Raw genomic sequence first — 16,709 nt, forward strand, 5'->3', positions numbered from 1 at the left:
TTTCAGTTTGAGATGCTGTAATGTGTCTGTTGAAGCAAGGAAGAAAGGAAGAAAGGAGGGACAGAAGGAAAAAGGGAGGGAGGGAGGAAAGGAAGGAAGGAAGGAAGGAAGGAAGGAAGGAAGGAAGGAAGGAAGGAAGGAAGGAAGGAAGGAAGGAAGGGAGGAAGGGAGGGAGGGAGGAGGGAAGGAAAAAGGGAGGGAGGGAAAGAAGGAAGTGAGGGAGGGAAAGATGGAAGGAAGGAAGGAAGGAATGGAACCAAACTTTACAACAGCTCAGAGTAACATGGTGCTGGAACGCTGAATGGTACATGATGGAGATTATATCAGAAGCTAGAGTTTGGTGTAATTCAGCCATTTTAACTCTAGTTTAAAGACCTTACTCACAAGTGACAGGTCAGGTTTTAAAATGCTAAATGGTCTATGACATCCTTGCTGTCTCTTATTTATTCTACTTGAAGCTTGGGGTACAATCTGAGCTAGATTTTAATGAGTCCACCTAGGACTTTTCCCTCAGCCCTCTGCTTCTGCTGTCACCATCTGTGAGCTGCTGCCAGCTAGGTGTCAGGGATGACTGAATGGGCCTGGCAAGCTTAGGAATGTATAAAGATTCAAAGATAACACCAGTCAGGACAATGAATGCCTACCATTCAATTCTAAATCTTTTGTGTAGAAATGATAAAACAAATTTAACATGTCAGTAACTTAAATAGAAATCTCTCCCAGAGCATATAAGTGACAAACTAATAGTAAAATAGCTCTTAAATGAGTGCCATTTACAGAGGTCAGTGAAGTGATTATTTTCTCTGAGTAATTCTGAGCTGAGTTCTCATAAGCTGACCTAGTCAGTCTCAGTCTCTAACCCCAACTATATCAATATTCTTTCAGAATATGGTAGCACCTCAGGTTAAGGGTATTTGAGAAAACCAAATTGTTTCTCTAAGCTAATGCTCTATTAACTGAACTAATTTAAAAGTGTGCTCCCTCTAAATTAAAATCAACTGATCTTGTCTATTCAGCATACTGATCCTCACTATGCCTGCTATGTCTTTTTAATACCCTGGTCTAAGGGACATGAAATATTTGGACAACGTCAGAAGTGAAGGCAACATTCCAGGTAGACTCAGCCTGTTAAAGGATCATGCCCATATTTTCCTATCACTTAAATTTATAGTACAATATATAATCCAAGTTGGAAGGCAACTTGGTTAAGTAGAAATGGTACTGGTCTTGGTATCAGGAAGACTTGCCTCTGATCCATGCTGGCTGTGTGACCTTAAGCCAGTCATTTAATTTCACAGTGTCCAAACAACTCTCCAAGACTATAAGCTACAGAACAGGTATCAATCTGCATTGATAGAAGGTGTTTCCTTACTAAGAACTCCTTACACTGATGGAATTTTTTTTGGAATACTATTTTTGTCCATTTACATGTAAAACAATTTTTAATATTCATTTAAAAAATTTTTGAATTCCAAATTCTCTCCCTCCCTTCCCTCCCCCTTTCCCTGAGACAGCAAGCAATTTGATATAGGTTATACATATGTAATCATGCAAAACATATTTCCATATTAGTCATGTTGCCTACACTGATTAAATTATAGGTCTTATTTAAAAAATCAACCATAATCTAAAATGCAACACATCATTTTTACCCAAACCACAATAAGACTAAACAAAATTCATGTCTTGTGACACATCCCCTTTTTTGATATGCCATTAGTCTTTCCTATGTGAATCCCACTGTCTACCCCTCTGGCTTCTGGTTAAAACCATGTTGATGTTGCAGCCACATCCCTCATCTGCTTAACTGGACAAGCTAGTTCTGGCACTAGGAAATTACATCTGCTTACTAACTCTCCTCTCAGTCTTATGATATAAACTCTGATTCTTTTTTTAAAAAATTTTTTAGGCAATTGGGGTTAAGTGACTCGCCCAGGGTCACACAGCTAGTAAGTGTCAAGTGTTTGGTCTGAGGCTGGGTTTGAATCAGGTCCTCCTGTCTTCAAGACCAGTGCTCTATCCACTACCCCACCTAGCTGCCCCTATAAACTGTGATTCTAAGCTATACATTTGAAACCTGCCATCTTGTATCTGCCAAGGATTGCCCGTATCAGTAATTTTTTTTTCCAGAAGATTTTTTTTAATGTTCTATTCCTTTTCTTCCTGGTACTGATAATTGTGTTTTAATCTCTCATGGGTTATGTACTGACCTGATACCAGTTGTTTGCTATTCCAACCCCCTGCCAAGCAGATAGATGTGGTAGCCAGGGGCAACACAATTTAGATCATAAGCTCATTTTAAAAAACATACACACAGAGTAACTAGCAAAGAGTAAGAGCAATATTAACTCAGAAAAATTGAAAAAGCAGTGGAAAGGAATATGAACCTGTAAAAGGCTTGGGGTGATACCTAACTGATACTGGTCATCCCAAGAACGTTCATAGATGAAACTAGGACAACACATATACATGAGATACATGTAATAGATAGATAGGCCATTATTTCTATGGAAATCTATCTTTATCATTAATGACAGTGAGAGACTACAACATTTGGATTCTGTAATACAACAGTATCTGGTGGGCTACTGGAAGAAGTTAAAATTACCTCGGAAAAAGCAGAGGGATACAACATAACTTTAAAGTCACTTAGAGATAGATTTTTCAAGACATTTTGAAAAGGAGAAGATTCCAAACAATGAGTATTGTCGTGGACATTAATACCATCAAGAAAAGACATCAGCAATTACTGACCCAAATACCAATTTTCTTATCTCTATAAATATATATTTTTTGGCAAGACAGTTGGAGTTAAGTGACTTGCCCAGGGTCACACTGCTAGTAAGTGTCAAATGTTTGAGGCTGTATTTGAACTCAAGTCCTTCTGACTCCAGGGCTGGTGCTCTATCCACTGTGCCATCGACTTGCCCCTCTCTACAAATACTTATAAGGATGGTCCATATATTCTTGATGAAAGCAAGAGAAGAAAAGAGGTAAACTTTGAGAGATTATTTTCTATAATAGAGCATATTTTCATAGACAAGTGAGAGATAAAGTTGAAGATCCATCATTGTTTATTATTTATTAACTACATATATACAAATATATAATATATACATTATATATTCAAGATCCCTGCTCAAAAGAGAGCTTATATGCTAATGGAGGAGACAGGAACATATCCAGATACACAGGTATATCTACATATATGTCCTTGTTTTCTCCCCCATTAGAATATAAGTTTCTTGTAAACAGAGATTGTTGCATTTATTGAATTTGTGCTCCTAGCACCTAGCACAATGTCTGACCCATAGGAGGTACTTAATAAATGTTGCATGATTGATGGATTAGTTGTTTCTGCTTTATTTGATGTAGATTCTCATAATATGGTTAAACAATGTTACTTCAGTGGTAGTATCCACCAAGGGATCTTGAGGAAGCCTTACTAATGAGAAATGTCTTGCTGGAGGATAACCTTTATGGTTGTATTTCGCCCTACCACATCAAATGATTTAATTATTCAATCAATAGATATCTATTAAGTGTGGTGGCATAATAGATAGAGTGCTAGGCCTGGAGTCAGGAACACCCGAGTTTAAATCTAGCCTTAGACGCTTACTAGCTATATGACTCTGGGCAAGTTGTTTAACCCTGTTTGCCTCAGTTTCCTCATCTGTAAAAATGAGTAGGAGAGGGAAATGGCAAATCACTCCAGTACTTGTGCCAAGAAAATCCCAAATGGGGTCATAGGGAGTTGGACGTGACTGAAATAACTGAACAACAACAATAACAAAAAATAAATAACATTGAGAAACTTATGAGGTCTGATCAACGCAATGACCAGCCATGCTTTCCCAGATATACTCTGGTATAGGTAATGAAACATGCTACCCACCTCATGACAAAGAGGTAATGGACTCAAGTTACAGAATGAGATTAATTTTTGGACAAAGCCAAAGCGGGAATTTACTCTCCATATTTGTCACAACGGTTTTTTTCCTTCATGGGGGATGAGGGTGGAAAGAAGTAAGAATGGAGAAGAAAGCTAGGAATAATGCAGCCTTCCCCCAAAAGAAAGAAAGAAAAAGTGAGAGAGGGTCATTGAAACAGGTTTCTGAAATGTACAGAAAGGAACAGAGGGCAACCAGAAGAAATCACAGACAAGCAGGACAGCCTTGAAAGTAATATATTCTGTTTCTTATATACTAAAAAAGAAAGGCAAGTTACATATCATAGAGGTTCTCAGTTTCCTGTGCAAACCTCTCTTTCTGTTCTACTGTGATTAATGGAAGTGTTTATCTTATATTTAAGCTGAGAATAAAATAATGGGAAAAAAGACTAAAAGAGAAAGAATGCATATAGCTCAGATGGTGAGGTGCAGTTGGATGGATATCCATTGAATTAGTCTTGGACATTTTCTACAAATGGTCAATGTTCTGGGCCCAGAGTGAAAAATATCAGGCTGGATTGTATTTTCTGGAAACTGCATAGCATTTTCAATGATTCCAAGCTGTTCCCTGATGCTAAGCTCATATTTTAAGCAGCAATATTCTGGTAATACATTATGGTTATAAATCATGAAACACCATAATAGCAGAAAAATAAAAACTGCAGATGATTGGAAGGGCAACAGCAAGAAGCAGAGTGAGGTTTAAGGAGTTTAAGTGAGTTGAACACGAAAAGTGGCATATGTGTATGAAAATTAAAGGAAGCAGGCCAATCTGTAAAATAGGAGGATAACAGATAGACAGTCTGAGTACTGCACTGGTATCCACAAAATATTTTTAAAAGGTCAGAGCCCACCTTCCAGCACATTGGGTGGGTAAATACACTATAGACACTTAATAGGGAGGGAAAAGGCAATCATAACAACACAGGAGATGAGGATAAAGTATGATCCACAGCCATGGGCAAGTCATAGATCCACTGATGTCTATACAGCTTTCCCGGCTACACAAAATGCATCTGAACTTTCATAACAACTTTTACATACTTTTCCATTAAAAAAGTACCTGAGAGCCCAATTAATTTTCTTATAGATGACTAGCCAACAAGAACTGGTTATTTAAAGAGAAAAAAAATGGTAACCTTAGGATGAAGTCATCATTCCACTAAAAGTAGATCACAGGATTGCAGATTAAGAGCTTAAAGTGAATTTAGAAATCTCTAGTCTAGTAGGTGCTCAATAAATGCTAATTGAAAATTGGTTAAACTACTGAGATAATGATTGATGGAGTTAGGTCCATGTACAGCAGGTGTTCCAATTTAGTGTGAATCCCTTGGGAGTTCTTGAAGGTGATCCAAGAAGTTCATACTAAAAATTCCTTAAAGGCACCTTAAGCAGTAAATAATTATAGAGTGTTATGAGTAATATATTGGGCAACTTGGTGGCACAATGGATAGAGTGCCAGACCCAGAGTCAGGAAGACTCATTTTCCTGAGTTTAAATTTGGCCTCAGATACTTAAGCCTGAGTAAGTCACTTAACCCTGTTTGCCTCAGTTTACTCATTTGTAAAATGAGCTGCAGAAGTAAATGGCAAACCACTTTGCCATTTTTTTGCCAAGAAAACCCTAAATGGTGTCACGGAGAGTTGGACACAACTGAAAAACAACTGAACAACAATAACAAAAAGCAAGCTATGGTATATGTGTGTGTGATGGAATATTATTGTGTCATAAAGAATCAAATAAGAAGAATTCATAGAAACTTGGGAAGATGCGAAGAAAGAAAAACCAAAAGATCTGTACAAACAATGACTACAAAGGCATAAATAAAGTCAGCACTGAGAGGCAACAAAACTTAGGTCAAGCAAAACAAGCCATATTAGTAACAGAGTTAAAGGACAGAGCATTCTTTTCTTTTTTAACAACCCATAAACTGGTTTTGGGGAACATATTTTATAGTGGGCTTTGTCTGGGTACGGTTTGGGAACTAACTGCCAGCTCAAACCACAATATTTTAATAATTTTTTTGACTGGGTCCCCATATCTCACTTAGGCTGGAAGTTCTCTGGTTGCTCATAGGCCTGCCTTCACTGCTTATTAGCCCAGAAGCTTAAATCTGCTTGGTTTCTGAACTGGGCCAGATTGCCCCTCCATAAGGGCAGTGAGATGGCACAATGGATAGAGCTCTGGGCCTAGAGTCAGGAAAACCTGAGTTCAAATCTGATGTGTCCTAGTTGTGTGACCCTGGGCAAGTCACTTAACCTCTAACTATCAATTGTAAAATGGAGATAATGAGGGTCAAACGAGATAGTATTTGTAAAGCACTTAGCACAGTATCAGGAGCACAGCAGGCACTTAATAAATGCTTCCTTCCTTTCTTCATTCCTTCCTTGACTGCTTTCTTCCTTCTCCCTCCCTCCCTTCTCCTTCCTTCCTTCCTTTTTCCCTCCCTCCTTTCTTTCCTTCCTTCTCCCTTCCCTCCCATCCTCCTTTCTTTTTTCCTTCCTTCCTTTCTTTCTCCTTCTCTCCCTTCCTTCTTTCCTTGCCCTCCTCCTTCTTTCCTTCTCTTCCCTTCCCTTTCTCCCTCCTTCACTCTCTCTCCCTCCCTCCCTCCCATCCTCCTTCCCTTTCTCTGGTGCTAGACTTAGTGTTTTCACTCTGAATGTTAGCCCCACTGTAGCTCAACATTCCCAAGCTCAAGCATTCCATCAGACTTAGCTTCGCCCAGAAACAAGGATAATAAGCACACACTACTTGGTCTATAAATAACATTTTAAAAAAATAGGTAAATCATCTAACTCTCCAGATTGGGGAAAGAATCAATACCCCAGTTAAGTGTTGATTGGATGCTGGGTGACCATGCTCAGGCCCTGTCACACTCAAGGACTAAGACTTACCAGCTTCCATGAGGGTTTCCAGTCGCAGTGTTAGTGGGTTCTCTACCTTCTGCAAAGCCAGGGAGGATCTGGGGTCCTGTATTGCTTTTTCGGAGAAGATAACCCCTAAAAACTGAGAGCAAACAAACAGACATTTAAAGCTCCTGAGATATGAACTTGCTCTCTGGTAGCCATTTCCCCTTTTAATGTCCTTTCCCCACTGTTTTCCTCTTCTCCACCTTCAGTACCTTCTTTCCCAACACTAGATTCCCAGGTTCTTCATGCTGTTCCACAGCTTCCCTGGATCTCCCCTTGAGGTATCCCACCAAAATTTGCCAATCCCAATTCCCATTCTCTCAAGACTGAACTCTGTGCTAGGTCACAGGTAATTTATTGAAAAAAGTAATTTGTAATAATGGTTGATAATATCAGAAAGTAGACAGAGGATCATGGGCTGAAAATCAAGTCACTCAATAAATATTTATTAAGTACCTACTACGCCAGTCACCTAACTTTGCCTCAGAGTCCTCATCTGTAAAAATAAGCTGGAGAAGGAAATGGCAAAGAACTCCAAAAACAGAGTCATGAAGAGTGAGGACTGACACAAATGACCAACAACAGCTACATGCCAGGCATTGTGCTGAATGCAGGAGATATAAAGGAAGGTAAGAGACAATCCCTGCTCTCAAGGAGCTCACAGTTTAAAGAGGGAAACAGTATACAAATAACTATGTACAAACAAGCAATATACAATATCAACTGGAAAACATTCAGCAGAGGAAAGACACTAACTTTAAAGAGAGCTGGGAAAGGCTTCCTTTAGAAGGTGGGATTATAGCTGGGACTTGAATAAAGGCAAGGAAACAAAAGATGAGACAAGAGATGGGGAAGGAGAACATTCAAGACATGGAGGACAGCCGGGAAAAATGCCCAGTCAGGAAATGGGGTGTCTTGTTTGAGAAACAGCATGGAAGCCGGTGTCATAGGATAACAAAGTATGTTGGGGAGAGGGACTATAAGATGTAAGAATGAACCAATCCAAATAAACTATGAAGGAAGAAGACACTATCTGTATCCAAAGAAAGAACTGATAAATAGAAGTATGTATAGAATGATTTTAACAGATTTATATACATATATGCAATACATATATATGTGTATATATGTATATGTAAGTATTTGTGTCTAATAGTAGCCATCTCTAGGGCAGGGAGAGGGAAAATAGGGGAAAAAAAGAAATTTACGTAATTTTATTACGTATTTAAGAGGAATAGATTTGCAAAAAAAAAAGAATCAACTGATCAATCAATAAACATTTATTAGGCACCTACTATGTCTCAGACACTGTGCTCAGTGTTGGGGACACAAAGAATGGGTGAGGCAACGTGCAAATAAATAGATAAAAAGCAAGCTATATACTGGATAAATAGTAAATAATTAATAGAGGGAAGGCATTACAATTAAGAAGGTATGGGGAAGGCTTTCAGGAAAAAATGGGATTTTAGTTGGAAAGTTCAAAGGAAGAGAAGGAAGTGGGTAGTTAGGGTAGAAGAGAGAGAGCATTCCAGGTGTGGGGGACAGTCAGAAAAAAATTCCTGGACATGAGAGACAGAGCGTTTTGCTTGAGGAACAGCAGGAGGCCAGTGTCACCGGACCAAAGAGTATGGGATGGGTAGTGAGGAATAAGAAAACTGAAAAGGTAGGAGGGAGCTAGGCCATAAAGATCTTTGAATGCCAAATAGAGCATTCTGTATTTTATCCTGGAGGCAACAGAGAATCACTGGAGTTTATAGGGAGTAAGGGTGAGGAATGGTGACTTAATAGGACCTATGCGTAAGGAAAATCACTTTAGTGACTGAATAGAGGGTGGATTGGAGTAAAGAGATGATATAGGGAGATTCACCAGTAGGCTATTACAATAATATAGGCATGAAGCAATGAGGGCCTGCACCAGTATAGTGGCAGTGGCAGAAGAGAGACGGTGGTGTATTCGAGAAATGTTGCAAATATGAAAATCAAAAGGTCTTGGTAACAGATTGGATGTGAGGAGTAAGAGATAGTGATGGTCCAGGATGACTCCTAGTTTGTGAGCCTGAGGAAATGGAAGGATGGTGTTGCACTCTATAGAAATAGGGATGGTAGGAGGAAGGGAGAATTTTGGGGGAAAGATAGTAAGTTCTACTTTGGACATGTTGAGTTTAAGATGCCTACTAGACATCCAGTCTGAGATGTCTGAAAGGCAGCTGGAAATGAGTTACCAGAGATACCAGATACTCATCAAAGAGGTTAGGGCTGGATAAGTAAATCTAAAAATCATCAGCATAGAGATGATAATTGAATCCATGGGAGCTGATGAGATCACCAAGCGATGTAGTATAGAGGAAGAAGAGAAGAGGGACCAGGACAGAATCTTGAGGAACACTTCCAGTTCCTGATGAGACTGAGGTGCCTTTCTCTATGGTATCAGGAAGTGGTCAATATAAAGCAATGGGTAACCAGTACAGATAATTTGAAAGATCATTAACATGAAAGCCTTTGGAAATTGAGGGTGATTTTGTAAAGATGAGGGCAGTGGTTTGCATGGAATGTAGGAAAGGATAACCAGGGAGTTAGAATTTGTCAGAAATATAACACTAGGGGAGAGGGGCTCTGGTTCTAGATAAATCTTCCATCTTGATTCTTTGACAGAAATATCTCTAGAGCAGAGGAGGGAAATTCATCAGGCTAATTAGTTTAAAATATTATATTTTCTTCCTTAGTCTATAATATGGCTTCTGAGTGGATTTATCCATGAGAAAGAGATTACCCTGTGGAGATAACCAGTCCTGGTTCTTGGGCCAGATATATGTTATATTATAATTTAATATTTTAGTATTCTGGTTTAAAAGTCTGGTGATTTTGATAAGTGTAACTTAATTCCCTACAGCCTGATCCCCCTAAGTGAATTTATAAAATTAAGTTTCTAAACTGACAAATCTGTAGACAAGACACTGGACCATGGTGACCTCATCAACATCAGATTGGCACAGCCAATCCACCCATCATATTATACCTACAACATTAGAACAGGATCTTTCTGGAGACATAATAGCTTAATCCAAAGGACCTTAATAATGGAAATTCCAAGCAATGCAGCGGGTAAGAGACATTCTTTGGTAGCTGAGTTTTCCAGGGCCCCTCAGGTCATGCTACAGAGACATCTACTTTTTTGTCTATATAAGAGAGGCCCTGTTAGAGTCACATCCTATAGAAACTCAAAGGCACTGTGATGAAGATTGCTCAGTTTGAAATCAGAAGGATGGAGTCTGAATCTTTCTCCCACTATTTATTACCTGTGTGACCTTGGGGAAAGTTATTTAACATTTCTGGGACTTGGTTTCCTCATTGCAAATATTGGGGTTGGATTAAAGGACTTCTAGAATATAAATCACTGAGCAGCTGGGTAGAGTGGAAAGAGTGCCAGGTCTGGAGTCAGGAAGATTCTTCTTCCTGAGTTCAAATCCATCCTCAGACACTTACCAGCTGTGTGACCCTGGGCAAGTCACTTAACCCTGTTTGCCTCAATTCCTCATCTGGAAAATGAGCTGGAGAAGAAAACGGCAAACCACTCCAGTATCTTTGCCAAGAAAATCCCAAAAGGGGCCAGGAAGAGTCAGAAATGACTCAACAACAACAACAACAACAACAACAAAGTTATTAAACCTATTAGCCTATTAAATTTCGATTCTGAGGATTCTTTCCTTATCAATCCCAGTTATAAAATTTTCAAAAGGGGGATGGTCCCTATAGTTCTTCTATCATTTTCCTCTTTCATAACTACCCTGAGTACTTTGGAATTCTCCAAAGAGACACCTCTACTTTCTGCATCTCTAAGTTATAATAATGGAATATTAAAGCTAGAAGAGACTTTAGGAATTTTTCTAGTTCAGCTTCTCTCATCTTAAAAACCAGAAAACTGAGTTCAAAAGAGATGAAGTGACCCTTTAAAAAAATGATTGTTTTGAACTCTGAGTGCAGATTGAAGCATACTTTTTCACTTTATTTTTCTCGGGGTTTTTTTGGTGGTGTTTTCTTTTGTAACATGGCTAATATGGAAATATGTTTTGCATGACTTCACATGTATAATCGACATCACATTATTTGCCTTCTCAAGGGGCTGGAGGGTGGAAGAGAATTTGGATCTGAAAAATTTTTAAAGTGAACACTAAAATTTTTTAAAATGTAATTGGGAAATATTTAAGAAAATAAGTAGGTATCTATATCTATATCTATATCTATATCTATATCTATATCTATATCTATCTATCTATATTAAATAAATTATTGTCTTGGCAATCCAACTGCTTTATCATAAAGATCTAAGAGGTTCTTTTGCCCTAGCAAAGCACTGTATTTATATTGACTGATACTGCAATGAAGGATCATACAATCAAGGCCCTAAAGCTAGAATGGGCATCAGTGGCAATTTGGTTCAACTCTCTCATTTTACAGAGGAGGAGGTCATAGCACTGGAGTTGAAATGACTTACTGTTGGTCATACAGGTGTTAAAAGTCCTAGGTCAGACCAGGTCCTCTGGCTCAAGAGTCAGTGCCCTTTTCCACCAAGCAATTCATCCCCAAACCAAAAACAATTTCTTTGCTTCACTACTCTTCCTTTCCTCTCCACCCCACTCCCACCAGGGCCAGGAAACACCATCTTTCCTACTCCCATCAATAACAACCTACAGAATTTTCATTGTTCACTGGAGTGGCAACAAAGTATAATGGAAGATGCATGGTGCTCAGAGGTGGAGACTTGAGTATTCTAATAATCCACTACCTGTGTGACACTGGGCAATTTACTTCCCCTTCTGGGCATCGGCTTCTTCAGCTTTAAGGAAGAAAAGGCAGGGAGAGATCTTATACTAGTGACTCCTTTTGTAGTCTTCATTCTCTTGGCCTCAGTTGATAGCACCATGAGCTACTGCAATGTATATCTCACAATTAAGGCATAATGAATGACATTTTTCATATAGAGCTTTGATGGAAAACTTTTGCTAATACCTTTTAGGGGGTTCCCATTATTTAAAGAGGCAACAACAGCTCATTAACAGACTTGTTAAAAAGATGAATACTTTTAAAGCTCCAGGAAGATGCTCAAAAACATCACAACTCCGGGCTCTAGATATAAGGGTGTCATACCCCATAATTAAAAGAGAGGGTTGTGATCCTCTCTATTTGGGGATTGTCCCATGCCTCCAGCTACTCTCTTCCTATTTTTTTAAAAAACAAAGTCCATGATCATTCTATTCATTTTCAAAGCTCTCTGTAATTGAGGAGACTATTTATTTCATGTTTCTGATTCACTTACACTTCAGTCATCAAAATATTGATTTGGGAGAATTATTTGAAGTTTAAGAACTCTTATAGAACCATGTGAAATCTTCTTAATATAACTATAAGAAGTCTAATCTTCCCCAGTGCCTCTTGGCTTTGTCTTAAAAGTGAAGAAAGGTATTTGGGCCAGGGTTAAAAAAGCCCAAAACAAAAACAAATGAATAAACAAAAGATGTGATTTCAGGTTGGAATGTAAGATCATCATTGAATTTTAAGCAGTTCCAAGTGTGGCCAAAATAACTTTAGTTAATCCCTGGAGAATGTCCTAATCCTTGTATGCTGGTCTGGGAAACTCAGAGCTGAACAAACTGACCAAAGGGCCTGAATTATGAGGAAGTAAAGCATTGCTTGGCTAAAAGATGACTTAAGTGACTCCCTTAATAAATTTCAAGTAAATATCTGGTTTAAAGGACTATTAACTAGTCTACAGAAATTAAGCCATGAGGAGAAATTATGGTCTTAAATAACAAAATACATAAATCAAATGAGTATTTACTTAAATACCAAAACCACTCCACCTTACCCCTTTCCCCTACTCCCCAAATACTGACCCAGGGCCATGCAGAAAGTATAGCAAAAATGGACTTCACCAAAGGCAAGGGCTCTATGGCTGGGTGTTCCTAGCCTGAATGGGGTTAAATGATAACCAAGGGCAGGTGCCTGTAACAGGGATATAGTCCTTTTAAAGATTCAAGCATATCTGGGGAAAATCTAGAAGTAACCCTTAGCAGATTTGCATTCATTTGAGGAGATAATGAATAAAAGATTATGATCTATTTCAAATTAAAACTAAAGAAAAAAAAACACCTGAGAGTCTACTCCAGGAAAAAGTTCTATGGGACATGGAGTTCGCCTAGACCAGTGACCACTCCCCACCTCCCCTCAATCCTCCTTTAAAAACTAACATTTTTTAATGATTCAACACGCCAACCTCTCATTCCCATAGTGCTTTTCTGCATTTCTCTCCTCAACTCTCTAGGTGTGCATTTACCAATGATGGTGATATTAATCGCTTTGTTCAGTTGTTTTCAGTCATGTCTGACTCGGTAACCCCATTTGGGGTTCTCTGACACAGATGTCATTTCTTCCTCTGGCTCACTCGACAGATGAAGAAACTGAGGCAAACAAAGTTAAGTGAGTTGCCCAGGGTTATACAGCTAGTGTTTGAACTCAGGTCCTCTTGACTCCTGGGCCTGCACTCTATCTGCAGTACCACCTAGCTGCCCACATTAATAAGCTTACATTTTTTATAGAAGCATTTTCTTCACAGAAACTCTATGAAGAAGGTAGTGAAAATACAATTTTTCCCCATCATAAGGAAACAATTGAAGCAAATTGCCCAAGGTCACATGACTAATAAGAGGCAGAATTAGGATTCAAACCCAGATCTTCTGATTCCAAGACCAGTGATTCCTCCCATTATAGCATGCTGATTGATTAACCCAAACAGATTCCAAACAAGACATTGGGATAGTAGTCCTATTAGAATGTAATCTCCTAGAGGTTAGGGACTGTCTTTTTCTTCTTTTGGTATTCACAGTGCTTAGCACCATGATTGGCCATATAGTAGGTACTTAATAAACGTTTATTGATTGACTGATTGCCTTGCAGGGTTTCACTGCTTATGGAATCAATCAGGCTCATAAATTTAGAGCAGGAAGAGGCCTTCCAAGGCCAACTATTTCATTTTACAGTTGAGGCAACTGAGGTTCAGATAGGTTAAGCGACTTATCCTGTGCCACACGGCTAGTAGGTGTCAGAGACAAGTTTGACCCAAGCTGTGTTGCCTCCACTTCTGGTGCTCTATTCATCATACCAGATTCCCTCTCAGTATGGCTGAAATTCAGATCAAAGAAGACCAGATGTTCCAGGTTTAGCAGAATAACGCTGACTATGGGCCTCCTTCATAGAGAAGATTCTCAGAAATGTCAACTAGTGGTAGAACTGGGACTAAGAACCCAAGGCCTCTCACTAAAGTGTTCACTCCATCAATCCATCTTTTCTCTCCTTTATTAATGCCTCTAGTTTCTTTCTGGTCTCTCTAAGTTTGAGGTTTATGCACCTTAGGGCCAGAGTCACTGAAAGACTTTTTCTTGAGAGGCCAAAGTTTCATAAGCTTTGACTTACTTCAGGCAATAAATAGAATCAAAACCTGTCTCTAGTATTCAACAAATCTTGGCAGGACTTCAGGAAGGCTGAGCAAAAGTGGGGAGAAGGGATAAAAGATTATTAAAGAAAAGTCTGAAGTTCAGATATACGTGATCAGCATTAATCAATCATTAACAAGCATTTTAAGCACCTATTGTGTGCTTGGCATGGTGGTAGGTGCCAGGGATACAAGTATGAAATAAAAGAAAGAATTTCTATTTCCAAAAACCTTATATTCTAAGAGGTGAGACCAAAAGCACATATACAAATACATATAGCACAACCGTGCATACCCTTTGATCCAGCAATATCACTACTAGGGCTGCATCCCAAAGAGATCATAAAAAAGGGAAAAGGACCTACAAGTAAAAAAATATTTATAGCAGCCTTTGTTGTGGTGGCAAAATATTAGAAAGTGAGGAGATGTCCATTAATTGGGAAATGGCTGAATGAACTGTGATATATAAATGTTATTCGTATGAATATGAATATGAATGAATACTATTGTGCAATAAGAAATGAGGAACAGGCAGTTTTCAGAAAGACTTGTATGAACTGATGCAAAGTGAAATGAACAGAACCCGGAAAACATTGTATACAGTATCAGCAACATTGTGTGATGATCATTTTCTCAGTAAAACAATGATCCAAGACAAGCATAACGACTCACAAAGGAAAATGCTATCCAGATAAAGAACTGATGGACTCTGAATGCAGATTGAAACATATTTTTTTTCACTTACATTAGTCCTTCTCATGCTTTTTTTTATCTGTTTCTTCTTTCACAACTGTGACTAATATGGAAATATTTTCACATGATAGTACATACATGAACTATATCAAACTGTCTACCATTTTCAGAAGAGGGGAGGGGAGGGAGAGAGAGAGAAAAATTTGGAAGTCAAAATCTTGTAAAACTGAATGCTAAAAATTTTCTTGACATGTAACTTGGGAAAAATAAGATACTATTAAAAAACAACAAATATATGTGGCACAAATATAAAATTAATAACTACAAATATGCACAGATGCATATTTTTTGTTAAATTTGTTTGGGAGAAAAGGTATTAGCATTTGGGGGATCATGTCAGCATGTATACAAGGAATTAAGAGGTAGCTTGATATAGTGGATAAAGAATTGTCCTTGGAGTGAGGAAGACCTGAGTCCAAATTTTGCTGCTTTTTTTCCCTGATCTAAAAACCTTTTTTATCTTAAAATAAATCTTTATTATTTTTACAATTATTTCATCCCATGAATTCATAGAAGATTGGTCTCAATAACTCAGGCTCCTTGCCATTGGTTCTCATAAAATATGCTTCTCTGGGTGGAGCAAACTGATGCTTCGGTCAGACCCATGAACCTTTTTCTTTTCCTTCCTTCTTCTAATCATTTTCTTTCACACGCTTCAGGAAGTTAGCTCTACTCTTTTTTTCTTAAAAAATAATATTCTTTCCCCAATTGCATGTAAAAACAATTCTAACACTTTTTCTTAAATTTTGAGATCCAAATTCTCCCCCCCCGCCCTTCCTGAGATGGTAAGCAATTTGATATAGGTTATACATGTACAATCACGCAAAACATATTTCCATAAAGTTAGCTCAACTCTTAGAATATGTTCCAACTTCACATTAATTCTTTTGCCTTTACCTTCTTGTTTACAACAATGCTGACAGCATGCCGAATAACACCACAGGTCAATTCCTCATGACAATATTTATGTGGCATTCACTACTGAACTCTGTCTGTACTTTCAGTATCTACAATATCACCCTTCTTGGAGATTCACATATATATACAGCCAAAGGGAATACCATGTTTGCAAAGAGACCAAGAGAACATGCATAATGTCCCTCGCCTCTTTCCTTTTGTATTATTCATTTTGGCAAATCACTGGAATAAGATGGTGCCAGCCAAAAGCTCAAGGCCTGCTTCTGATACATACCATCTCTGCGACTTTGGGTGAATCATATTATCTTCCTGTGCCTCATGTGTCCTCACCTATAAAATGAAGGGGTTGGCTTAGATTGCCTCAGAAGTTCCTTCCGACTCTAGATCTGTAAACCCAGGACCCTAGTATGGAAGGACCAAAAAAAAAACCACATATATATATATATATATATATACATATATGGAACTAAGCCTGGCTGCCCAACAACAAAACATCTTTCCCCTGAGACATACATTTTCTATCTATTTGTGATATAGCTCCTTTTCTACTTCAAGACTTTATTTGATGTTCATCCAATAAGATAATCTATGGAAAACAGTTTGAAAGCTTAGGTAATAGAGTTATCTAAATTTCAGTTATTATTATTAGCTAAACCTAATAAATATAAAAATATTTGGGTTGGAGAAGGGAGAG

At 38.3% G+C, this 16,709-nt stretch overlaps 1 protein-coding gene across 1 annotated transcript in view; it reads right to left on the minus strand.

Moving 5' to 3' along the window:
* Positions 1–16,709, minus strand: part of MYO3B (myosin IIIB) — a 632,072-nt gene that overhangs the window by 211,830 nt on the left and 403,533 nt on the right. Inside the window, exon 28 of the mRNA XM_078146159.1 lies at positions 6,844–6,955. Coding sequence (XP_078002285.1) covers positions 6,844–6,955 — 112 coding nt within the window. The remainder of the gene's footprint in view (positions 1–6,843; positions 6,956–16,709) is intronic.

Source organism: Phascolarctos cinereus, unplaced genomic scaffold, assembly GCF_003287225.1.
Source record: "Phascolarctos cinereus isolate Bilbo 61053 unplaced genomic scaffold, phaCin_HiC Scaffold_726;HRSCAF=1367, whole genome shotgun sequence".
Lineage (NCBI taxonomy): Eukaryota > Metazoa > Chordata > Mammalia > Diprotodontia > Phascolarctidae > Phascolarctos > Phascolarctos cinereus.